Source organism: Centroberyx affinis, unplaced genomic scaffold, assembly GCF_046629955.1.
Source record: "Centroberyx affinis isolate AG114_WGS23_722 - 3 ecotype Tasmania unplaced genomic scaffold, CSIRO-AGI_Caff_v1 ptg000641l_1, whole genome shotgun sequence".
In the NCBI taxonomy this organism is placed as follows: Eukaryota; Metazoa; Chordata; class Actinopteri; order Beryciformes; family Berycidae; genus Centroberyx; species Centroberyx affinis.
Window position 1 is genome coordinate 237501 of NW_027279267.1, and position 26592 is coordinate 264092.

Sequence of the window (26592 nt, forward strand, 5' to 3'; positions counted from 1 at the left end):
AGCCCGATGCCATTGGCATCATCAAAGAAGGTCATCCAGTGGTCAGAGGTCTGACCAACCTGTCAAAAGCATGCTGCCTTCTCTTTGGACTTACCTATGCCCTGGAACTTAAGTATCTACCAAAACTGGCGTGTTACATGTGTTGAAAAAAATTTGTCTTTTGGCAAGTTACTCATGTAATAGAATTTCATTTGGCATTTTCCTTTTGTGTTCATTCTAATGTGCCTTAAATGAAAATGGAGTTAACTGTGTTCTGTACCATCATTGTCATTACCTCATGAGGTAGATATTCAACAGTATTGTGTGCGCAATTCAGCAGTTATGGCCTGTTTTGCAATCTATGGCACTGTTAGAAGTGAAACCTTTGAAACAGTGGGTTGTGAAGAGTTAAATAAATGTTATAATCTTAAATCTGTCTTTCCATCTTGTTCTTCTTAATTTGAAATTGTTATTGACAGGAAAGTCTATTTATGTAAAGTTAATCAAAACGTAGTGCTTGGGATATAGAAATTATAACAACAAAACCTTTAGAGAAATGAATGTAGCATAATTTATTCACCAGAGGTTGTAGCCTGGACTCAATTTAATGGAGTTCATTCACATGTGTGATTAGGTTAATTTTACTATTTTACATTTTATCTACAAGTAACCTGTACTCATTTTAATTAAGTTCAATATCATGTGCAAGTGAGTTACCTTTACCAAGAAAATTAAGTTTATCTAACTAAGTAATATCAGTAGTATTAGTTAACTCAACCTGATTTTACTGGGTTCATGTTAAGTAATGTTACAGTGTTCATTCTACTTAAAAAAGCCTTGAAGTTGACTCAACTCAAAAAGTCCAATGCAACCACTTACCTCACTTTTTATAAGTTAAAGAAAGGCATTACTTTTTAGAGTGTATGTAATGGCCAACTGATTACATTCAGAGCTTAATACATTAATTTGAACATGGAACAATGAGCAACGATGGCAATATGGGAATGGGAATATCTCTTTACCATAATGTATTTATAGATGGTTGGTGAACCAGATACATTTATTTTATATTTTCTTATATATTTATATTATATTTTCTTTTAGCCTGGAGTGATGTCAGCCATGTTGAGTTTTACATATTTGGCTGTAAAGTTGTTAAAATTAGCAATTGGCCAGTGGTGGAAGAAGTACTGAGATCTTTTACTTAAGTAAAAGTAGCAATACAACAATGTAAAGATACTCCATTACAAGTAAGTCCTGCATTCAAAATCTTACTTAAGTAAAAGTAGATAAGTATTGGCAGCAAAATGTACTTAGAGTATCAAAGTAAACATACTCATTATGCAAACTGTCCCCATTTGGAGAGTTATATTTTTCATAAATTATTGGAATATTAATACTGATTTATTGACATACATGTACATGTAAGCAGCATTTTAAAGTTGTCAACGTGAAGCTAATCTTAACAATTTAGCTATACTTTTGGGTAGTCTATAACAATGCTATTTTATAGTTATTTTATAAAGATGATCAAATGTTTTAAATATAAAATATTGATCTGAAAAGTAACTAGTAACTACAGCTGTGAAATAAATGTAATGGAGTAAAAAGTACAATATTCCCCTCTAAATTGTAGTGCAGTATAAGTACAAAGTAGCATAAAATGGAAATACTCAAGTAAAGTACAAGTACCTCAAAATTGTACTTGAGTAAATGTACTTAGTTACTTTCCACCACTGCAATTGGCTAACAGGCTTTAAGACAAACCGGTAGCAGTGCTAATGCGTTAGCAAACAGCAGACTAGCCTGTGTATCTAAGGGATTGAGTGTTGTCAGTCTTCATCACTGTCAGTGGAACAGATTATTGAGTAGTGGTAACTAGTCTTAAGGTCCATCCACTGATCACAGATCAGTTTTTGCATTCTCTTTTAATGCTTAAAGGTAGGATTATGGAGGCTGCACCAATCCCAGGTTAGCACTACTTTAACTTTTCCCTGAGCTAATTAGTAGGCTACCCTATCTGTATCCCTATGTGTGTGTGTGTGTGTGTGTGTGTGTGTGTGTGTGTGTGTGTGTGTGTGTGTGTGTGTGTGGGATAGCTGAGGCATGCAGAGCCGCGTCTGCACACTGACTGGTCACATCAGCATCAAACACAGTGGAAGGCTGCACAGCCCTGGGACTGGGATGGGAAACACACACATACACACACACACTGGACACACACACACACACACACACACTGCAGCGCTCCATTCCAACTCTCTGCAGGCTAACACACACGGGACACCACAGAAGGGTGGTGATATTTTCCCCTGGGGGGCAGCTAATCGAACGATAACGCCTCTCTATGGAGCAGGCGGACTGAAGGTGTCGTGTCATGGTGTGTTGCCTGACAAAACCTTTGACTCTCTGTGGATGGAAAGGAAGAGAGGAAAGGAAAATAGAGACAAGAAGGATGGAGAGGAAGAGAGGATGAGAGGATGGAGAGATGAGAGTGGAGCAAAGACGGGATGCTTGGGAAAGAGGAATAAACGAGGAGACGAGGGGAGGAGAATCTATTGCTGCTGTCCTGGAATAATCACGTAACTGCAATTTTCCTGTTTCTATTTCATACTCAAATTAAAATTTGACATGGTAATCTGGGAGTTTCGTGACTTCCGGGGTCCTTGAAACTTGTTAAAACCCCATTCCATCATTTCAAAAATACATGAAGGTCATTGAGAAAATAGGCTTTCCTCCATTCTGTCAGTGAAAAACAGTACGTGACGAGATGCATTTTTTTTCTGTTCAGCGATGGAGATATAGAGATCAGAGGGGGGAGGAGGAGGAGGAGGAGAGAGTGACATCATCCTGCCCTTCCTCCCCCTCCTCCTCCTCCTCCCTCTGCTCTGATAGTTGTGCTGTGTCAGGGTGGTGGGTGGTGGTTGCCACGCCAACCCTGCCCCTCGCCGCCAGACCATAATACAAATTCAGCTTGTCTGGTAGGTCCCGATGGGGTTATGAACACACAGCCGAGACACACACGCACGCACACACACACACACACATGCACACACACAAGGATCAGAATATGTGGCTACAGCTTTAATGTGTTCTTCCGTGAGATTTCTATTCATTTATTTTCCCCAATCGATCAATGAATCAGTCAATGAACGAATCAGTCAATGAATGAATGAATGAATGAATGAATGAATCAGTCAATGAATGAATGGATCGATCAACCATCAATCAAACACGGGCCAAAGCAGTGTGTAAAAGTATAGAATATATACAATATTCATCCAATTACTCACAGATACAATACATACAGGGCAAAACACACACACACACACACACACACACACAGCCCACAGCAGCCTGTCTTATGGCATTAGAGAGTACTGCTGATACTACAGTCATTTATATAACAGCTGTGGACTGCAGGCTGACACTGCTAACTGACTGCTGCTCTGATCAGACTGGAGATCACTTGTCTGCTGCTCAAGGCACCAACGAAGACAAAAAAAACCCCCACAACTTTAATCCTGACTTGTTTTGAAGACGATGCTGATGAAGAGGCCTGGCACTCCGTCCGTGTCAGATTAAGCCTCGTCTGCAGCTCAGATATGTTTGAATGGAGATTTCAGTCGATGCTCAGCTTTATTTTTATGGCTTAATGTCTGTCGAGGAAACCGGTGTCAGATAGACAAGTGACACGGAGGTCTGGGACAAATAGCTGTCAGTCAAAAACAGAAGCTGCTGTTAAATCCGTTAAGTGGAGCCGAGGATTTCACTTGACTCGTTCGAAACTGTCCGTCACATTACTGACGTCTGTGTGTTAAAGTGTGATTAGAGAGAGGAGGAGAGGAGAGGAGAGGATGAAAGAGGAGAGAACAGATGAGAGAAAAGAGATGAGAGAAAAGAAAGGAGGAGAAGATAGGAGATGAGAAGTGAAGGGAGACAAAACGGATGGGAGAGAAGAGGAAAGAATAGAGGAAAAGGAGAGGTAAGGACAGAAAGGAGATGAGACAAAAATAGACAGAAGGAGAAACAAATGAGGGGAGAGGAGAGGCAAAGAAAAAGAGGAGAGACAAAGAGAAGAGAGAGAGAGGAGAGGACAGAGGAGAAAAGGAGAGGAGCGAAAGGAAAGGAGAAGAGAGAAAAAGAGGACAGCAGAGGAGGAGAAAGGAAAGGAGAGGGGATGAGAGGAGAGGAAAAGAGAGAAAGGAGAGGAAAGGAGAGAAGAGAAGAGAAGAGAAGAGAAGAGAAGAGAAGAGAAGAGAAGAGAAGAGAAGAGAAATTAGGAGTAAGGAGGGAAGGGGGGAAGGGGGGAAGGGGGAAGAGAGGATAAAAAAGGACAGAGGAGGAGAGGGGAGGAGAGGATAGAAAGTAAATGAGAGGAGACACGAGAGGAGAGAGAAAGATGAGCAGAGGAGGAGAGGGGATAAGAGAGAAGAGAAGAGGAGATGTGGGTGGGGAAGAAAGAAAGGAAAGGAGAGAGGAGATGAAAGAAGGAGAGGAGGAGAGGAGAGAAGAGAGCAGAGAAGAAAGGAGGAGAAAGGTTATAGGAGTCTAGGTAAAAAGAGAACATGACACAGCAGGGAGGGAAAACAGCAGGAGAGAAGAGGAGGGTGGAGCTGAGGAGAAGAGAAGAAGAGGACAGGCAGAAAAAGACATCAAAAAGAGACAGGGAGAGAGAGAGAGAGAGAGAGAGAGAGAGAGAGAGAGGGAGGAGCACCCACCCGAGGACTCCCAGCAGGCTCGGCGCTCTGTGTCTCCTTCTTCCTCTGCTCCTGAGCCACCACGTCTTTCAGATACTCGTTCACCTGAATGAGGCAGGAAAAAACAGATTATATATACAGCTTTTACACTTCCAAGCCAGCAGCAGCACTCAGTAGACAATAAATAATATTCAGTTCATCCTCAACTCATATTGCTCTCACACATGGAGTAATACTCTCAGATTTCACATTAATATGGTCTCTCCCACTGTAATTGAAGAGAAAGCTCTGGTGAATATGTAATAGCTTTTTGTCTGCCACAGATAAAGTACGGCTGCACAATTCATTGTTTAAAGTGGATATTGCAATTTTGGTTTCCACAATTAATAACAGAGGAATATTAGCATATTGGCAATATTGAAATATTCAATTTAACTTAGGGCTGCATGCATTTAACTTCTGCTGCTGTTACGGATGAATAATAATTACAAAATATTTTCTAGATATTGTGACCACGATCATCCATCACACTTATTAGGTTGAGGAACAAAATTATTTTCTTGTGTGTTTTTTTTTTTTTAAATAATGTTTTTTCTATTTCCCAAATCCATGAGAAAAAAATTAGTATTTGACCTCAGAAAATAGCACAAGAAAGTGTTATTTTAAACACTTATTTACATCATGGTTCTTGATGGAAGACAAAATAACAATAACTTGACAACAAAAGACACAATATAATCATTTTGTTCCTGATCAAAGTCGAATCAAATCAAGTCGAATCAAATCAAATCAAATCAAATCAATCAAATATCAAATTAAAATCAAATTTCGGTAACACTTTACAATAAGGGTACATTAATTAAGTGTTAGCTAATACTTAATAAGCATTAACTAACACTTAATTAACAGTTAACTGATGTGTCTGGTAATAATTTACTAATGGTGTTCATGTTAACTAAAGTATTCATTTATACATTATTTAATAGTATATGAAGATGACTTAAATAATGTATAAATTAATACCTTAGTTAACATGAAAACCATTAATAAATGATTACCAGACACATTCGTTAACTGTTAATTAAGGGTTAGTTAATGCTTATTAGGCATTAATTAATGTACCCTTATTGTAAAGTGTTACCCAAATTTCTAATCGAGTCTCAAATCAAATCAAATCAAATCAAATCAAATCCTGAACTTTCTGGAAACCTATATCAACTCCTTGACCAGTTTCATTCTGTGTTAAAGCAGGAATCATTTGTAAAGCTGGAGACTGTTGGAGCTTTTGAACAGAAGAAGACTCCCATAGAGAGCCATATGTCTGCCACAGGGACTCCACAACTCCTGTTAGGTGTGTGTGTGTGTGTGTGTGTGTGTGTGTGTAGGTGTGTGTGTGTGTGTGTGTGTGTGTGTAAAGCTCAGAGTTGGCAGCAGCCCAGTGTTCCTACCAGAAGAATGTAAACAGACTGGGCCCTGTTGTACTGTATGGAGGGGGCGGGGCCAAACGCTCCACACTGGCACAACACTCAGTGGCACGGACACACCCTCTCCGCTGTCACACACACACACACACACACACACACAGACACACACACACACACACACACACACACACACACACACACACACACGCCAGAGCCAGCTGCACATAAAGCACAGGCCCTCGGTTAGATAGCCACTTGTACTTCATCTCTTCCTTACACATAACACACACATATAAAAAACACTTAGGAAAATTACATAGGTTCATAGTTTAATGCATTAGGTCACTTTGCTGCTTTAATTAGGAATTTGTTTCCTCGCATCTCCCTCTGAGGCTCAAATACATGTATGTAGGATTTGACTGTTATATCGGTTTGCTGATATATCGGGCCGATATTGGCCTCTTATCATTAAATATCAGATATCAGTCAGTCATGTGGTCCATTGTCAGTATGACGGAGGTTCCTCCCTGATCACAGCTACGTAAAAACAGTCTGTAAAGCTGTTAAATGTTATTTCCTTGCACATTTAATTTATTCATTTAATTGTTCAAGAATGTTTTTTGCAAATTCATTCTTAGGTAGCAATTGTATCCCAGAGTTTCCCTGCCTTTGGATAGGTGTGGTGGGTCCTCCTGCCTTAAAGAGCTGCTCACCCTAAAATAAATTCATTAGTCTGGGTTTCAGTGGAGAGCTTTAGTGTCCCATGATGGTCTAGATGCTGTTTCAGAGGCTTTTCCACTGAATACTTGTAATCTTTTGGTATGGAACTGGACAAATGTAAAGATATAGACAAAGCTCCGGCAGCTTCACTACAAAAATATCAGTATCTGCCTTCGAAAAGCCATATCAGTCGAACCCTACGTGTGTGCGTTTCACCAGAGAGGTCAGAGGTCAGGGCCAGGCAGGGGCTCGGTGCCTTGCTCAAACAGCCTTTGATAAGGTTGGCCACACTGGCTGCTGTGGGGGATCAAACCAGTGGTCTTCTGGTTACAGGTCACTGTCTCTCAAACCACCTGACCACTCCTACAGCTAACTGCTGCTTACATGTGACACTCTACAGCATGCGAGATATGGATAATGTTAAATGACACCAACAACAAAGAATAAACCATAATGGCCTCATGTTACTTCACTGTCTTCTCACATTTCCTACTTCCACATTGTTCCATTCACTTGTAAAATACACGTTAAGTAACTGCCGATGACACATGTAAACACACAGCATACCGAGTATCAATACCAGTCGATTGGGATGGTTTTAAAGGCCCAAGTTGGACCATCCCACCTCCAGTATACTCCACAGGGAGCTTCTCATTGCAGTGAGTCAGTTAACCTGTGTACGGCATATAGTTTGTCCCCAGGGCTTGGAGACAAAAGCATGCACATGCAGCATATTTGGCTGTATCTGGGTCAGTGCTTTTGACTAAAATATCCTGTTACCTCACCTGTGAAGTTCAGAGTCCCAGCTCTCTGGATGAGACGAGACCTTACTGTCTGACAGTGCCGAATACTGAGAAAGAGCATCTAACATCCTCATGTCTACAGTACGCGTGCCTGCTGCTGAGACTAGCTAACATTATTTAAGGATACTGTGATTGGGCCTGTGCAGAAATTTCATTGTAGGATTATCTTGGCCAAAATTATCTCGATATACAATATTATTCTGATAATTATTAATAGGATGAAAACCTTAAAAACAGTACTGCAATATGCTTCAATTGCTGAAAAAAATTGTTTATCATATCAATCACAAGACATTACTCTTTGTTTTTATGTAAGACTGGAGAAGATATGTAAAATGTTTATGTAAAAAACAGACTTTTTGTGTTTGTTAGTCAGCCTCCCAACAAGTCGGCGGTTATCGCGGTTTAGGGGGCGGTGCCATAACTGTTATTGTTTTTTACCGCAATATATAGTAATACCGGTTATTGTCTCAACCCTAACTGTGATACAAGCCTAATGAGCTAGTAGCTTGCAATATGTCCTTGTAGTTGTATCTGTGCTTGTAAATGTACATAAATTTTCATATGAAGAAAAAACCTGATACCTACAATTACAAAATGATTGTTGGTACGAAAGGAAAGCACAATATGGTTTACCAATAACGTTTTGAGTCATCGTATGACCTTTGCTTCCAGAATAGTTATGTTTTTAAGCATAGAAACAAGTGTGCTTTTGAAATACTGACTGTGTAGGCAGACTTCTTTAGCTGCGACCTGCAGCTGGTATAAGTCATGCTGTCAGTCGGTCGGTCCCAAAAATTTCAACAAACCTCACTGTGTCATTGCAGGACACAGCTATAAAGACTCTATGAGCCAAACTGCCACATTACTTTGAGTTTAGTTCGGTTTGGTGTGGTCTTATTCATTGATTTGATTTCATTGATGTCTTTTTTCTTCTTCTTCTTCTTCTTCTTCTTCTCATTATTATTATTATCATTATCATTATTATTATTGTGTCTGTATTGTATCAGGGCATCATTGTAAAAGGCACCTGCTCTCAATTGACCACCCTGAATAAATAAAGGTAAATAAAAATAAAATCACTAATTACATGCTTGTTCTAAAATGGCTATATATAGCATTTTAAAAGGAAACCCTTCATTTGTGCCAGCAGTGACTAGCAGTATTGTGAAACAACATCACAGACAGACAGCTGCTTGCAATGTCCTTGTTGTTGCTCATGTTCTTACAAAAAACAATGATAAAGAAAGATCCAGGACAACACTCCCATTATTTTGTTCTTTTATTGCCACACAGACGCTTCCTCAGCGTGCCTCTGTCCAATGTGACAAACACACCCATGTGTCCTGTAACTTCTTGTAAAAAACATAAACCATGCACACAGACACACACACACACACACACACACACACACGTTACCCACCTTGTTGATCCAGGTGGTGACGGCGTCCTCCGTGTCGTATGGCGTTTCCACCTCGGGGTCGTGGGGCGAGTACTGGCGTATGCAGGCCATCACCTTCTCCACGCTCACCGTCTCCACCGTGTACGCCATCATCAGCGTGTCGATCATGGCCAGATGGGCGCTCTGAGAGACCAAACGGGACAGAGAAAGAATTACAGGGTGAGGATTGGTTTCTCTGAGGAGGTTGGTGAGATGAATATCGGCAGATGTTCCTCTGTGGTTCCTCCGTCTGTTCCCTTTCTCCTTTCATTTACATTTTATATTTTAGGCATTTTAGCCAACGTTCTCAACCCAAGAGACTAACAACAAGTTCAGCAGTAGAATAAACTCAAATTTCTGGATCACTAACATTAAAAGCAACTGGGTTAAAGTCACAGCACCCTGACCACACATGTAACTCACATTCCCTGGAATAATGGTGTATGATAGAAAAGTGCCAGATGAAGAAAGAAGAGCAAGGGAGAAATGGTAGAAATGTTTTTTTCCTTGACATTGTAGCAACAATGTGCTACATATATGTTGGAAACTTGTATCTAAAAAGTGACACACCTATTTACTTATTTCACAAAAAAACTCTCATACCTATCCCTTAGCAGACTTATCCCGTCAAGCAGCTCCATGTCCCTACTGTCTAGATGCTGGTGTATATGTATATGTGTGTGTGTGTGTGTGTGTGTGTGTGTTTGCATGTCTGAAGGGGAGGGGAGTGGGTTAAGTGGATAAGTGTGCACTGCAAGCATACATTACTTACAGTATATGGACAATTCATAACTGTAATACCTTGTTTTGTTGTACAACATATTGTCACGTTTATGTTCAATATCTTTTTGAAAATTCAATAAGAAAAATACATGTTTTCATCACAAAATAGAAAAAGAAAATTGACACACCACTTTGCTCAAGGAGGAATTTAATCTCTGACTTTGACTTTGACTGTGTTTTAATCTCAGTAAGAGATTGAGCTCTGTAGAACCACAAGAAAATCTGATGCACTAACAGCATCAGGAAAGATGACACAGATGGATAGAAAATGGCAAACTCTGCATCTAAGCGATCGCAGACGAAGCCATTTTACAAAGTCCTGTCAAGTCCACTGAGATCTGTAAGGAGACATGAACAAGCCAATGAGAAGGGAGTGAGAGAGGCTGCAGAAAACTATATCTGTACTGAGTCTTAAAACCTGTTGACAAGGGCCAAACGACAAGAGTGACAACCCTGTAAAAATGCCCATCTTAATAAGGCGTTTAGTCTAGTATTGAGTCTTTAAGTTTTGATTTCCTTAATAGAAATAGAAAATCTGCCAGTGGAGTTGCACTTGCTACAAGACTTTTCATGTAAGTGTCGATATTTTGAAAATAAGGCAGATGATGATCGACTAGTATAAAGAAAATGTCACTCCATACAAGGCCTTGAAACAAGTTGATTTGCATAGGATGCAAGTGAAAGTGTTTTTGTTTTATTTTAACCTTTGCTGATCAAGGGAAAGTCAACAGGGCGCACTTGCTGTTCTCCAGCATCAACCTGCTTCACATTCATACAGTACACAGCGTTACTCATTCACTTTCCGGTGCGGCTGGTATAATGGAAAAGATAAAGGAAAAACACAATTTAAGATTCAGTACAACACTAGATGACGGGCATTTCTGGCAGAGAACCAGGCACCGGCGAGGGAGTGAGCAACAAGGCGCTGAACAGGGAGTGATTTATGGGATTGGAGTTGAAGCGTGGACTACAAATCCAAATCCTCCTCCACTGTACATCTGAAACTCTCCTGTCTCCAGCCGGCCGCTCCCTCGTGGCTGTTGCCCTGGAAACAAGTGCGTCCGTCCCTGGTTGCACGACCCAGTTTGCTCACAGCGACTGATCGCTCATATAGGAAGCTTGAGTTAGATGTCTTCCTGACAACACAGTCCAATTAACTGAATCTGTGTCTGTTATATGCTGCTCTGCTCATCATTATCAATATATGGAGAGTCCTATTCCTGAATGCCACAATTATATATCCAGTTTGGGAAAAAATATCACTACCTGAAGTTCATCATACAATGTTGCTATAATATAGAGGGTCCGTTTTGTAGGAGTGGGATCATTTTGTTGACCCAATTTTCCTTTAAATACTACCTTGTTTGATTCACTTCTGTTCTGTGCGATCAATCGCAGCTGTAGTCATTGGAGAAGTCCCACTTTTTACAGCATGTTGAATAACTACTTCTGCACTTTGGCTCCGTTCCCAAGAGGAACTGTTTGGAAATATCAAGTTTCACTGTCTTCTCATCCATCCAAAGTTACAAGGAAATAGGTGGTAACCAGTTTTATGCTGCAATATACTAAAATGTTTCTGCTGTATACATTAAAGAAAGAATCATCTGTGGTAGTAATGCAAGATAAATGCATTTCTACAATGGTTACTACTGTCTGTCTGTCTTTTTCAAATGGATGGATATCTGTTTTTAGAATGAAACTCTAAGATAAAAGCTATTAAGATTTTGAGCCTTGGTTGATAAAAATCATTAGTTACTGAAATGAGACTGCCAAAAGTGAAACATTTGCTATCCCATTTCTGTCTATTTTGGGATTAACTTCATGGGATTAGCTGAAATCAGTTTTTTTGTGGTACTCGATCATTCATAAATTTCATAACTGTCGGAGGAACATGTGATCCACTTCACACCTGTTTTTGTGAATCCATTAACAAGCAGCATGTGGGACGATGCACTTTCTTGGAAGAATCCCTTTCATCTGCTCTTCAACTAAAGCGACTGCTGGGTGTAAGTGAGGAAGTCTCTCTCTCTCTCTCTTTGAGCGAGGCACTTCTCCTTCAGTCAACTTTCACTGGATAAGTGAAGGTTAATGTTTGTGTGTGTTCATGTATTTGTAGCCATGAAGTCACAGAGTCAACTGGATGAAAGTATGTCAGGATTACATGGCTTTCCAGAGGGTGCAGCAGGGTGGAAAGGCGGTTAGGGAGACTGTCATGTAACCAGAAGATTACAGGTTTGATACCTGCAACAGCCATGTGTGTCATTGAAGTATCTTTCCATGCATTCAAGTCTATTAATTTCTAGATTTGGCCGATAAGTGGACACTCAACAAACTTGTTGGCCATGGCTGAACTTTTTCACAGTCGTTGGACATCAACAGCCAATCAATTTTCCGCATCTCCTTGTTTTTCCCAACCGATGTGATTTCTTTTCATGAACAATGGCTCCGTCTGGCAGGTGAGGCTGATTGTAATCAAGAGGTTGATTACAGCCATCGAAAATGTCCCAGTTCTCTACAGATTTCATTTGATAGGCTACAGGAATAATCGTCTCAAAAACGATGCTTGGAGAACAGTTGCATTCATCACTGGGTCGATGGTAATCTCTGAAATACTATCTGATTAGCCCTTGCTTTCTAGTTTTGTTATTTTATTTATGTATTTAGTAGTTTATTTGATAGGGACAGTGCAGTTAACATAATTACACTTCACAATTGAAATATAAAAGATGTGTGTACAGGGAGTTTGTAGCTACTGCTAATTTCCAACCCTAGTCCCTAATTAACTCATCAAATTCAAAATCAAAGGTTATGAAAGGCATGTACAAATACATGATTTGCATAAATACACAGATTATTTTCCAAGATCAAACCTTTCTATCTGCAGATCACTACACAGATGCAATCGGAGCTTCTCAAACCGGCTACAATCAGTCAGAACAGAGTGACCCATCAACCATGTAGCTCGCAATGTGAACACCCGGTTTGAGCAAGACACACTGAATCCCTCACATACTCAATCATTGTAAATTGCCCCGGATAAGAATGTCAGCTAAATGTAAATGTAAAACGACTAACTGATAGAAGAAACACTGTCTTTACAGCACCATAATGACATGGACATGGATATGTGAAGCCTGTGGAAACCCTGTAATCTGTATTCCAGCTCTTGGCTCCCATCTTTAGTCTATACTGTCCTGTCGATCCACTACACACTTCCCCAGGAATCAGACTTCCAAATATTTATACTTGTGCTTCAGCTTTTCCATGAGCTAACCCAATTAATCAGCCACAAACTTAAAGAGGCCCCCCAGACGAGCCACAGTGGTGCGATGTACCGAAGGAGACCACCGAGGGACAAAAGATATCACTGCAGGGTTTTGTGTTGAGAGTGAAGTTGTTTTTAGAGCTCTCTAACTGACATGCAATTCATCGTTTAATGTTGAAGATTAGAAATTGCTGGGCCTGTGTAGCTCAGTGCAGTGTGCGTGGCACTATAACACCGCCAGGGTTACATGTTCGATTCCTTCTGGGACCATCAATACTACAAATGTATGCAGTCATATGTATTTCCTTTGTGATTCTGCCTTTGAAGAAACACAAAACTGTTGCTACCTTGCCTTACAACCAAGGACTTCTAGACACTGATTTTTGACATTTCACTGACATTTCAAGTCTGAAATTCCCAGTTGGTAGGTCGTAATTATGTGCTCTGGGTGCTCTAGTAGTCCAGCTTGGAAAAAAAACAGGGATGGACACCTGTGAGATTTCCTTTTCCCAAAATAAAATACAGTTCCCCAAGCAACAGCTAATGTTATGTTAAAGGAATAGTTCACCCAAAAATGAAAATTCTGCCATCATCTACTCACCCTCATGCCAAATGAAACACAGGTGAAATTTGTTAGTCCATATAACACACAGGGAGGTTGCCAGCACAACTTGGTAGCAGCCTTCTCCAAAACAACTGAAGTCAATGGGGACCTGTTCTTTAGAGTTCCAAAACAAAAACAGCCAAACAATCACACTGTGAATAGAAAGACCTACACACCATTATTATTTGTAAATCAGTCAGCTGTAGTTAAGATTTGCACTAAATGATGGTGTAAATATACTGTAGGTCTTTTTGGAACTCTGAAGAACTGGTCCCCACTGACTTCAGTTGTTTTGGAGAAGGCTGCTATGGAGTTGTGCTGGCAACCTCCCTGTGTGTTATATGGACAAACTTCACCTGTGTTTCAACTGGCATGAGGGTGAGTAGATGATGACAGAATTTTCATTTCTGGGTGAACTATTCCTTTAATGATATCTGGTAGCTAGCTAGTTAGCATAGAATGTTAGCAACTGCAGGTGTAATTTTATGTTTAGCTATTCACCACACAGGTGTTTTGATAGATTTAAGGTCATGTAATGCTGAAAATCAAATGTAGTGAGGATTATAAATAAATCTTTACAGAGTTTCCTAGTCAGAATTCTGACTTCAAGGGCCATTTCATTGCATTTTTCCTCATAGAAAGTCTGAATTTCTGACTTTCAGACATCTCTGAAATGCAGCATAAGTCCACTAAGGTGGCCATTTTGACTGAACTGGCTATTTGGGGAAGGTATTTAAGATCCAATGTCTGTCATGTCCAATCTGTCATGTCCAATGTCCAATGTCATGTGCAATTTGGAGTTGATTAGCAGTTTAAAAGACATGGTTTATAACCGTCTAGGCTAAATTTAGACTACACAGAGTTTAAAGGTGAAAGTTTAGTAGATATATATATATATCTTAACTTATTATATATGGACTCATGTTTAACTATCTAATAATGTATTTACTGCTTGGTCTAAAACAGGTGTACAGGCTACATAGCAAAAAAAACATCCTGGGCTATATGAGAGCTAAAGCAGAGTCCCAACATTGAAATCATTCCTCAGTGATAACCCTGATGTTCTGCAGAAGTGTGTTGGTTCGTATTTACCAGTAAACACTTATTTTTTATAACATCCATCGGCCTTTAAGAGTAGCTGAATTTGCTGCGTGACACATTAACACACTGCATAATTTCTATCGTCTCCGATCTGGCAAAGCAACCCCGTTTAATAACATACTGCCGAGCTGTTTCCTATCGCCCTTCATTTAGCCTGTCCAAACATTGTGGCAATACCACATTAGCCCTGAGACATGTATACATACACACACACACACACACACACACACACACACACACACACACACACATACATTATCTGTCAACACACTACAGTGACACATTAGCCCTCCTTTTCCGCCACAAAACGATAAACTCCATGCAGGACTCATCTAAAAGGCCCAGGGACCAGCTTCATTCCTCAAAGGTCTCTTTCCCCTCCTCTCCCCCTCCCTGCCAAGCAATTCAAGGATATTGATTTGGATCCGCTGTGGTCTGCTGAGGCAAAATGACAATAAGGAGGACTAATCTTGTTTACTGGAGCACAGAGCCGCAGTCTCTAATCATATTGGATGACACCAATGAGTCATTGTGTAGGAGGAAGAGGCCAGTGTCGGGCGACATGCTATTTCCAGGGTTAGGGGTTTGTTTCACACTGGGACCGCACTTGTTACAAATATATGCACTGAAAGCAAGGCACTTTGGATGAAACCACCAACTGTCATGTTTTTATTGAAGAAGATATATTGTGGGCGGCCTGGTGGCTCAGTGGTTTAAGGAGCGTACAATGTAAACGCGGTTTGAATCTGGCCCAGGACCTTTGTCGCATGTCATCCCTCTCTCTCCCAGTTTTTCCTGTCTTGTTTTCAACTTTAAAACTCTCTAATAAAGGTGAAAATGTAAAAAAAAAAAAAAAAGAAAATATATCGCATATTTTTGCTCACTGTTTTTAAATCAGCATTTAAAAATAGAATAGAATAGAAGATGAGATGCCAACAATTAGGTTTTGCTCAGTTTGAATAAAATTTAAGACTTTCTCTGACAAGACACTTACAATTTTAGGCCATGGATTCAACCAGCACCAGTTTGTTGTTCAAGAGGCTTTCTGAAATTCCTTTCCCTCCTAGAAAAAAAAAAACAAAAAACATAGCTGCCTTGTGCAGTTTGAACATTGCCATAGTAAGAAGAAGTTTGATTTTGATCTTTTTATTGATTAGCTGTGCAGCCCTAGGCTAGCACTGCCACATACTGAGCAGACAGAAACAGCTTGGTACTGGAGAACTCATAAAGCTTCTATGGGTAGACTCTATGCATGTATGACTCTGTCTGACCTGAGACCAGGTTCAAGGCTGTTACAGCAGCACTCAGGCTGCTGACTTGTGTTTACACAGTGCAGAGACGTCGCTACTGTTGACCAAAGACCCACAAGTCACCTTGATTGCACCAGTTAGAGCACAGGTGGCAACTACCAGACTAAGGTTCGACTAATATGGGTTTCTGATACCGATACATTTTGGACTAGAGGTGCCGATAGCTGAGATTTTGTATGGATATACAATATCTGACAGCCACTTTCATAACCACTTTCATGCCAAAAACATTATTCAGAGTTTGGACTTGATTCTTGGCAGGGCATCTAAAATAGCATTTAGATCATGAGACACTAAAACTCACCAGTGATACTAATACTAACACAAACACTTATACTAATACTAATAATAACAACAAGGCATTCATGCACACTTTTGCGGAACCATTCAAAATGTTGAATTTAGAATCAAATTATGTTATGGGCTTCCCATAGACAAAATAAAGGGATTCAAAGCACCTTACTTGTGCAACGTCCAAAATTTAATAAAGCTTCAAAAGCACATAAATCAACAACAGCGCATAATGAGCAGGTGAACATACGCTACAAACATGCAGCCTATGTCTTCCCATAGACAACCAGTGTAGTATTGACCAATTGTACAACAAGTCTGGAGTCTAACAAACTGCATCATATCCATCATATCGGAAGTGGATGACAATGGCTTGATGCAACAAAATAGACTCAACTGAGTCATTCCTTTTGAACAAATGTGGAAAATCCTGTTCCTCAAAGGTCTTCTCCACTTCAAAGTCCATGAATCAAAAATAGATATACTGTACTGAGAACTGGATTAGTACTGAATGAACGTTGCTGTAGTGTGTAAGCCACAGGCAAATGGACATTAAGGGTGACTTGACCATGTGCAAATGTCAGATCAAAGCTAGAGAGAGGAAGAAGCTGGATGGATGCAGAGCGGCAGCAGGGTGGGTGGGGGGGCGGAGGTGGGGGAGGAGGGGAGAGGTAGATTCTTCATTGCCTGAAGAAAAGGTTAGCCTTTCTCATTAGAGTAGGCCCGTCTGTCATCTACAATAAGACTGTTTCCTCTCTGAATAACCCATGGCATCCTGTTTTTTAACCTTTATTTGCTGCGGAAAGGTTTGCTGAGCACAATATGCTTTCTTTCAGCATCACTCTGCTTCATATTCATACAGTCGCACACTTCCCTACCTCAGAGATGCCCAGTGCAACCTCAGTCTTCTGCTGCTGGTCACTGAGCAGCTTCACTGGAGCAATTAAGGCCACGACAGACAGAAAGCAGCAAAGACCGCCAGGCATCGCTGCCTCCGAGAATCAGCCACTTGTGGGTGTATCACATGCGCTTCCACTTGACTTTTGATGGGATCGCACTAAGTATAAAACAAAGGTAAGAGTACTTTTTTGTATTATTCTCTGCCATGGATCAACAGAGGAAAATCGTTGTTGTTCCTGCCGCCGTTTATCAGTGATTATTATCTTCTCCTCCATGTTTCAGATTCAAGATTCAATCATTTATTACCTTGTCAAAAAGGTACCATACACAAGACCATACACAAGATACATACAATACATAAAACACAAAATAAATACATAGATAAACAGATAAATAAAAATGGGAATGTGGAACTAGGAACTAATATTTGGCAAGGGGGAAAATTTGCACGGCGGATCTTTTGCTCAAATCTGATTGGTTACCGCGCCGTGATTTTCTGCCATCTCGGGGGTTAAAGTTCACTGACTTCAACCTTTCCCACTGTGTCGCCTGCTTGCCCCACACCACCAGCTATCCCATCATGCCCTGCTTCTCATTGAAAACGAATGAAGGCGGTGCGGCTGCCTGCTCATAGTGTGGCTTCATGGTTAGGGATTAAATGCCTTGCTCAAAGGCATCTAGACACTTGGTTGAGGGGAAATGTGTGGTTAATTCACTCCACCCAGATTTCCCCAGGATTCAAATTGGTGACTTTCCGATCACAAGCCTGTTTCTCAAACCTTTAAGTAACTGCATTCACAATGAAACTGTGCCTTTATCACAAGCAGCTATCTATTACCTCCTACTCTTGCCTTCTCAGCAGACACATGCATAAACACATGCACACGCTCACACAGATACACAACACTCACACACTTTTTTGCTTTCTCATCTAAGCTGATTGTGTCCATAAATCTGGTATTGATTTCTCAGGAGGTAAGAAGATGTTCCTTCATGGTCAATATCCTGTTTTTATTGCCCTGCTATGCTGCTGGCGCTCTGTGTTTCCACCCGGGGAGACAGGCAAGCGCTGTTCATCTCCAACACGCCTCCTTTGGTGAAACGGAGAGAAGAAAATCCACCGTTGAAGCCCGATTTAACGGAGCACAAAAGAAGTGCAAATACGAACCGACTTACAAAGGACAGTGGGTGATGTACTTCACCTCCTCCTTGAGTGTTTGTTGTAAATGAACTGAAATCTCTATTGTCAGAGCTGCGAGCTGCTTGTGGAGGCCTGAACTATAGAGGCTATGTTCACAAAGTAACATGCCTATGCATACTTCGGTACTACCTAACCCTAACCTGATCAGAATACTCAGATAGACAGAGACTTTATCCCAGAGGGAAACTCAACAGTCACAGCAGAAACACACAATGTCACACTAATATATGAGAGAAGTCAATGTTTTATCACTGTAAAAATGAGCTGATCTGAACTGAAGTAATAAACTAATATCTTTTCCATTAGGCTGAAGCTTTAAGAGCCTCCTCTGGGTCACGGCTAATGATCAGCTTGTGCCTGTCCTTATTTAACCGCATTGCTTCATTGTTCAGTTATAATAATCCTCAAAGTTTTTTGGAATAAACTTTTGCCTGAAGAAAACAAGCACACACCGAACAAACCTAGATCCTCAGCTCTCTGCATTGCAGTCCCCCGGACCGCTTCAGGAGTCAGGAAACCCGCAGTGATTCAACGTTCGCTAAAAGGTGATGTAATATTGAAATGCAGTCTGTTTTTAGGATTACAGCTCTTCTGTCCAGGCCAGAGGCTCCTTGCTGGGGCAGATGTCTAAAAATGGAGTCTGTCTAGCTTCAGGTAACTTCACGCCAACTCAGCCAGACAAGGAAAAGCACTCAACTGTGCCTCTCTCTGGTCTCTTTTGAAGGTCACCATAAGTACAGATAAGTAGAAGAAAAAAGGCTGAGCCTCTTATTGAGAGGTTTGAACTCTTTTTTATATTTTCTAGCCATTTTACTTCCTTTCATAATATAGTCAAGAGAATCAGGGAAGATGGGAGAAAGGGAGAGATGATGACATACCACAAAGTTTAAGAGCTGGTCTTTTTATAGTTTGTTTTATCCTTCTTGGTTGCCAGATGGGTGGGGTTTGCTGCATGGCAACACAACGAGTGCCAGAATGTTCAAGCAATCACAGGAAAGTATTTTTGAGAGTCAACTTAGGATACTTTTCTGTGATTGGCAAGTTACCTGATGCAAACTAAATCGTCCTGATGCGGTAAACCCCACCCATCTGGTACTCAAAGAAGAATATAACAAACAAGATTTACTTGTTAATGCTGTTTGAGATCTGACTCAAACTCCCAACATTGCAACTACATGATATGTGACTTAGCCCCGCTGTAAAACTGAGCATCCCGAAGGAGCATCCCAAAATAGACTGACAGAGGAGGAGAAAAAGAAAATCATAATTGAAGCGTGCCTCTTGCCAATAAGCACAGCTGATGAGTCACCGGTCAAGCAGGTAATACTGCATTTCCCATAGACGACTGTTGGAACGACACAGAACTGCAATTCGATATTGGACAAATTCCTTCGCGGTCATCAGAAATCTTCCTGTAATCTCAATCTTCCTCTCCCTCTCTCTGTGTGTCTTTTTCTCTCTCCTTTGTCGTTTCCCCTGCACTCTCTTCTCTTTTGAAACAGAGGGATAATATTGCTTCTTTGACAGCTTGCCCAGTCTGCGAGTGGGCAGGCGGGAATACATACGGCCACACGCACACACACACACACAATCACACACATGCCCACACACTTTTGGACGCACAAAATACCAACTCTGAGGTCTGGCATTAGCTGTGGGAATGGAGCTTTAAAGCAGCGTACCTTCCCCCCCCCCTCCATCTATTCCAAATCCAACCTAGCAATTACATGGAAACCTCAACGCTAACCTTAGCACACTATCCGGGGCCGGGTCATGGCTGCCAGCCGTCACAGCGCCGCACTTCCAGCGCTGACCCACCCTGGGGATGCGCTTGTACTCTAAATCCTCCAAATCACATTTCAAAAGAGACTGTACACTGCATGGAATAAGGGGTAAAAGTGTGTTTGGTTTTAGCATTTGGTATATTTCTGAAGGGAAATTTACATTTTGGACATTTAGCTGGTGCTCTTATCCAGAGTGAATTCCAATGAGCAAGCAGCAGAGATGGCAAATTAAGTCACATGACTTGGACTGGAATCACATGACTTGGATTTGAGTCAGACTTGAGTCACAATTTTAATTGCTAGAGACTTGACTTGATGCATGAAGAGAAGACCTGAGACTTTGACTTGTACTCTGATGACTTGAAAAGGTTTCTAAAGTCTTGACTTGAGATCTTGTGTTTGTGTAAATGACTCAGATTGAAAGTGATGAGATTTGTTCCAGCAGACGACTAAATTTAAATTCTGTTTTCTGAATTTGTATGGAATGATTGAATTTATTGAAGTTGAAACTGATTATAGAAAGCAAACTCATGATGTTCTTACCAAGTTTTTATCCTATTAAAACCACGTTGCATTAAAAAGTCCTAGATATTTAGTTTTCTATAAAATTGATAAAATCTTGAAGATTGATAAAATTGATACTGGACTCTTGATTTGTTCTGACTTGACATTTAGACTTGAGACTTGACATTAATGACATGGATTTGACTTGGACTTGACTTGGTAATCTACATTTAGTCTTGGGACTTGATTTGGGACTTGTGCCTCAAGACTTGACACTGACTTGGGAATCGATGCTGATGGATAAGCAATTTTAATTTAATCTCCATTTGAACCATCCGTGTGTAAAGCTCTGCACATAATCTGCACATAATTTGTAGCAACATAAATTCATTAGGGATTAAGTGTGATCCTTCCCTTTGTCAAGGAGAATCAGGTGAATGAAATCTTTTCAGACTGTAACCAGTGAATGAACTGCCACCAAATCCTCAGCTCTACACTCTAATGAGAAAATGACATGGGTTTTTTTCTATCTGTTAATATAATAAGCTTACAGTGGATCACAGATATAGCATTTAATACTCCTGAACATGCTTCAAAACCTAGGTGGCCTTTAATTGTATTTTTCCATCTGCTGTTTCTACAGGTATGGCTGCAACACTGACTGAAATTATTAACAAGTGATATAATCTCAGATTGAGTGTAAAAAAATCGGATCTTCTTCAAACAAATGAGGAAATCTGCCAGTGTGGTGAGACAATTTCACTTGTTTCCAAAGTAGCTTCAGTTGCTTGAAAAATGTTCTCAAAACAAGGCACATCACTCCTCAAGTATCTAGATTATGTCACTTGGGTAAAAAACAATTATCTTAAAACAAATGGATTTGCATTAGAAGTGAATTCTTCTCGCCCCACTGGCACTCACTTATACCGAGAAAAATCTGACTTCTACACTAAGCATTACATTAAATAACTTGCTTAGATGGATATCTTTTGCAGTGTGACAAACATAACACTGATAGGTTAATAAGTACCTAACTAATAAACAATTCTGGTCTTTGGCTACTGAACTGAGGAGTCATATCAGCTGTTAAGGAAACTTATATTTTCCCTCCTCTCTTGACTCTTTAAAGGCCTCTAGATAAACAGGCTGCTGTTTGTTCAGGGCTGAGGGCAGAGAGGCAGGCATTCTTAAGATGGCTGAAGTCAGCCTCAGAGGTTTTTACTTCCAGCCGAAAAAACACCTGAATGCCCCGCAAGATGAATGTAGGTCGGTTTGGAAACTGTGAGGCTCTGGGCTGATGCCAGATCAGCAGATGAAACGCTATGAGGTTGAAGGTCAATGCAGCTGCAGGCTAGATGGACTCATATCCTCCTTTCTTCGTTTTGTTGTTACTGATGGAGACAGAAATCAGAATTTAATATCTATGGCTGCCAGCATGTTTGTTTACATCTGTGGCCGATCTGACAGTCAAATATGAGACGCACTGGGAATGAAAAGACTGAGGAAACAGAGAAAATGCTTTTGTAGACATTCTTTTTAAAGTAACCCACAACATTTTTGTATAAATAAACATCCTTTTTGCTACTCTCTATAGCCGACTGATATAACACAATAGTGATTCAACCTATATCCAGTTCATGAAAGCTTTTACATTCGCTGCTCTAAACACCCAGTGTCTGGTAGGTCTTTCCAGGAAAAAATAGCCATAGCGATAGCCACCATGGCTGAACAGACAAAGAAAAGAGAAACTCAAACTGCATCAACAGAAAATCAAAGGAAAAAGACTTCACAGTACTGGACACATTGTTTGATTGACAGGTGATCTCTGGGAAGTGAAGCGCAGAAACACCACAGCAGTGAGGCTGAGCACCAAAGATTTTTTAGAAAACTAAAACAACGACAGCAGCTGCTTCAGATTCATACAGTACGCTACAGCAGTAGCTGCAGAGGGCCTGCACTAGGGTTATACTGACACAGCGGTTTGCTGATACATGGGGCCAATATTGACTATGCAATAAAACTGAGATATTGACCAGTCAGTTCTGCCCACTGCCGATATGATGGAGGAGGGGATTTGATTTTACTCGAGCAGCTTCAGGGGTCACAGTCTGTAAAACCCGCAATGAAAGCTGCCTTAAGGAGCTGTTAATCCACCTGAGAATTTCATTAGCATAGGCTGAAATAGTGCTCTGTGATGCTCTAAATGCTGTTTCAGAGGTTTTTCCATCCTGCCAAGAAGGTGCTGCATGCCCTGATGAAGGCCAACTAGACCGAAAGCTTGGTTAAATAAAGAAACTCGCATGGTGCACAAGTGTGCAGAAGTTTTGTTCCTCTGCTCCCCTACTTTGATTTATTTTGGCCTCGAGCAAAGATAGTAGTTGAGTGTGCGGTGATCTTTCTATAGCCTCCTGCCAAGAATAAAACTCTGTGGGAAACACTGACTACTTTTTTTTTTAAATGTTTGGCATGAAAATGTTCAAATTTAAATATACAGTACAGAATATCAGCGCAAAATATTGGCTATCGCAGCTTCAAGGCTATAACAGCTTCAATCTAAAAACTTTCAATCTCAATCTAAAAATATTGATATCAGGAGTGGAAAAATAAAAACAAATCCAAGGCACTCTCCTCTGCCTTTATTATTCTTGGCTATTTTATATATTTATATATTTTATATAGCCAAGAATAATAAAGGCTTTTTAACTTTATACAGAGGAGAGTGGCTTGGAGTTGTTTTTATTTTTTCCTCTACATATGGACTAAGGTCCTGTGTTCAAATCCGGCCCAGGACCTTTGCCGCATGTCACCCAATATTTCCTGTCTCTCTCTACTTCCAGCTATCTAATTAAAGGCAACAATGGCCCGAAAAAATGATCTCATAAAAAAGCCATATCCGTGGAAGCGTAGCCGGCACAGTACAGAGCGATGTTCAGGACTCAGAACATCTTGTGATGCGCCCGCTGCTCGCCCATCCATACCGCGCTGCCTGAGAGTCGCCGCCGGCAACGAGTCGAAACACATTGGCCGCGTCTTCGCCGAGGCCGAGGAGGACAGAGAAGACTTGGACGGGCTTCCCTTCCCTTCCCTTCTCTTCCCTTCTCTTCCGCCCTGCTGCTCCGGCCCGGCTTTGTTCCTCAGATCAAGTGCAGAGGGAGAGGATGAGGAGAGACGAAGCTGGTTTGATCCTGGCCTGGGAAGTATCTTTTTTTTTTTTTTTTTTCTCTCTCTGCCTGGCGCTCAGGTTAGGGAGCTTTCTGTACCTCAGCTCACGTGTGTGTGTGTGTGTGTGTGTGTGTGTGTGTGTGTAATGCAGGGGCTTAGATATGCCGTATGCCTGCTTGTATGAATTCAACCCTTCATTCTCTGCCTCAGAGCTTGGCAATGCTCATCACTACTACAACCCCCCACTACACACACACACACACACACACACACACACACGCTAGCTCCACATATACACACAATCATACACATACAGTACACATTGCACATACGCAAGCGAAAGCACCCCCGCTCTCCCACCCACCCACACATACACACACACACCCTGCCTGCTGGAGTGTAACCATGGAAACGCAGCGCCTGCTCAATAGGGGTTGGGATGGAAGGCAGCGGGAGAGAGGGAGTCGAACAGAGAGAGAGAGAGAGAGACAGAGACAGAGAGAGAGAGAAAGAGGGCAGGAAGAAGTGCATTCACCTCTATTCATCCCCTGTATACATGGATTGATGAATCAATTAAAAACTAAATTAATAAGCATTCTTTATCTAGTGCTAACATGGATATATGATGACTGTGTAGCAGCAATTTTGCCATATCCAACACATAATGCAGAGAATTCCGGTGCACATGAAAATGAATGCAGACTAATGCTTTACTTTCATTCATCTCAATGCAGGCGGAAATCCTCCTTCCCCAAAATATAAGAGATTAAATTTACTTACAATGATCACAAATGACATTGACTTCTTTTTACAATTTAGAAATGTAGCAACTGATAATGCACTAACTGCTGCATAACGTAATAACTAAAATCATGACTTTCACTTCATGACATACTTTTAACTGATGATGTAATAATAGTATTGACTAATAACGTGGTTATTATTCAAATGTTTTAATTGATTTTCAAATAGAAACTAACAACACTTTTGACAAACGTGCTCAATTCCCACAGTACAAACAGAAAATGTACCAGAAAAGGCTAATAATGTGATGAGTCGTAAGAATAAGAAGACTGGAACAGCTCACAGTTAGTCATAATCACTGGTTATAGCAATAATATGATGTTATTACATTATCCAGCAATGTATTATATTAACAGGTTTTCTACATTTTCAACCTATTTAAAAGGACATTTTATTACATTTTGACAAGCTATTACATTATCCAGCAGTTATTACATTATCGGTTGCTACAAGGTGTGATGGCCCATCAAGTATACATGTATACTTGTACTTGTAGTGTCACACAGTACGCCCTGTCTGCACTACATGTGAGCTCCTGTTACGCTCTGTCCTGCTCCTAGTGTGTCAGTCCTGCATTGTCCAGCTGTCTTGTAATGTGTCAGCACAATTAACCAGGTCAACTTTCTTGTGCGCCTGTTGCACTTGGCAAATTTGAATCATTCTGATTCTGATTCTGATCCTCACTTATTAGACCGCCTGCACTTTCACTTCAGCAGGAGACCTGGGTCAAATACTATTAGAGCTACTTTAATTCTGTAACTAAATCCCCTTCACATTTTTGTTAGCACTCAGCACTTGTTGTTAAGGTGAGATTTGAAAGTATTCTGGTAGGTCTTTCAAGGGAAAAATCCACTGCCGCACAGAGGATGCGTTTTACATTTCCCGATTGTCACAAGTAAATAAAAAGAAGAACTGGGTAGTTAGCATGTGCAGTGATAGCCACCATGGCTGAACAGACAAAGAAAAGAGCGCCACCTACAGAAAATCCAAGCTCTGCCCACACTGTTTGATTGACAGGTGATCTCTGGGATGTGCAGCGCAGAAACACCACAGCAATGAGGCTGAACAACAAAGATGGAGACAAAATAAAAATAAACAAGAATCTGGTGGGTTACTACCAGATGAGTTTGCATTTAATTTACATTATTCCAGCTGTGGGCCACTGCAGCTAAATGAATGTAAAGCTAACAGCATATTTAGTAAGTAATACACACAGCGTACAGCATGTGTATTGCTGTAAAATGGAGCCTTCATCACTGTGTTCCACCACAGGGGAGAAGTGGGCCAATATTTACACTCAGACCTGGCACTGCGTGGCTCAAATGAGAAACCTCTCCATCTCAGCAGGGAAGGAAATTAAAACCAGCCACCAGCCATATGCTGGTAAAATTAGGCTGTGGCTGGTGAATTTGTCAACTCCAACAAACACTTTGGCAGGTAGCAACCATCAGTTGGAGGTTCTGCTCTATTCTAAACATCTAGCCTAATTTCCAGGTAAAACAATGAAAGTGTCACTTGGAATTTGGCATTAACAAGCTACTGCTGCCTATAGAGAGAAAAAGGTTTCTTGTCTTGCTCATCATAGATCAAAGATGTCATATGGGAAAGCAGGTAGATACAGTCTTCCTACACCATTCCTGTCAGCTTTCAGGTGGCAAATACTAATTGTGAACTTGGGTTTTGCTGATGGACTCCAATTTCTTTGACTTCTTTAAGTCTGACGTCACAAACAAGGAAATACCTGTAGTCAAGTGTAAAGAATGACAGATTCATTTTAAGTAAAATGATCAAAACAAATTATTTTCAGCACAGTAGT

At 40.7% G+C, this 26592-nt stretch overlaps 1 protein-coding gene and 1 long non-coding RNA gene across 2 annotated transcripts in view; one reads left to right on the forward strand and one right to left on the reverse strand.

Moving 5' to 3' along the window:
- Nucleotides 1–417, forward strand: part of LOC139643670 (uncharacterized) — a 2299-nt gene extending 1882 nt beyond the window's left edge. The window contains exon 3 of the long non-coding RNA XR_011695099.1: nucleotides 1–417. This exon is cut by the window's left edge and continues 67 nt beyond it. This is a non-coding gene — a long non-coding RNA (uncharacterized lncRNA).
- camsap2a (calmodulin regulated spectrin-associated protein family, member 2a) overlaps nucleotides 1–26592 on the reverse strand; it is an 82921-nt gene that overhangs the window by 40478 nt on the left and 15851 nt on the right. The window contains exons 3-4 of the mRNA XM_071518887.1: nucleotides 9050–9211; nucleotides 4701–4784 (exon numbers count right to left, since the gene is read on the reverse strand). Coding sequence (XP_071374988.1) covers nucleotides 4701–4784; nucleotides 9050–9211 — 246 coding nt within the window. The remainder of the gene's footprint in view (nucleotides 1–4700; nucleotides 4785–9049; nucleotides 9212–26592) is intronic.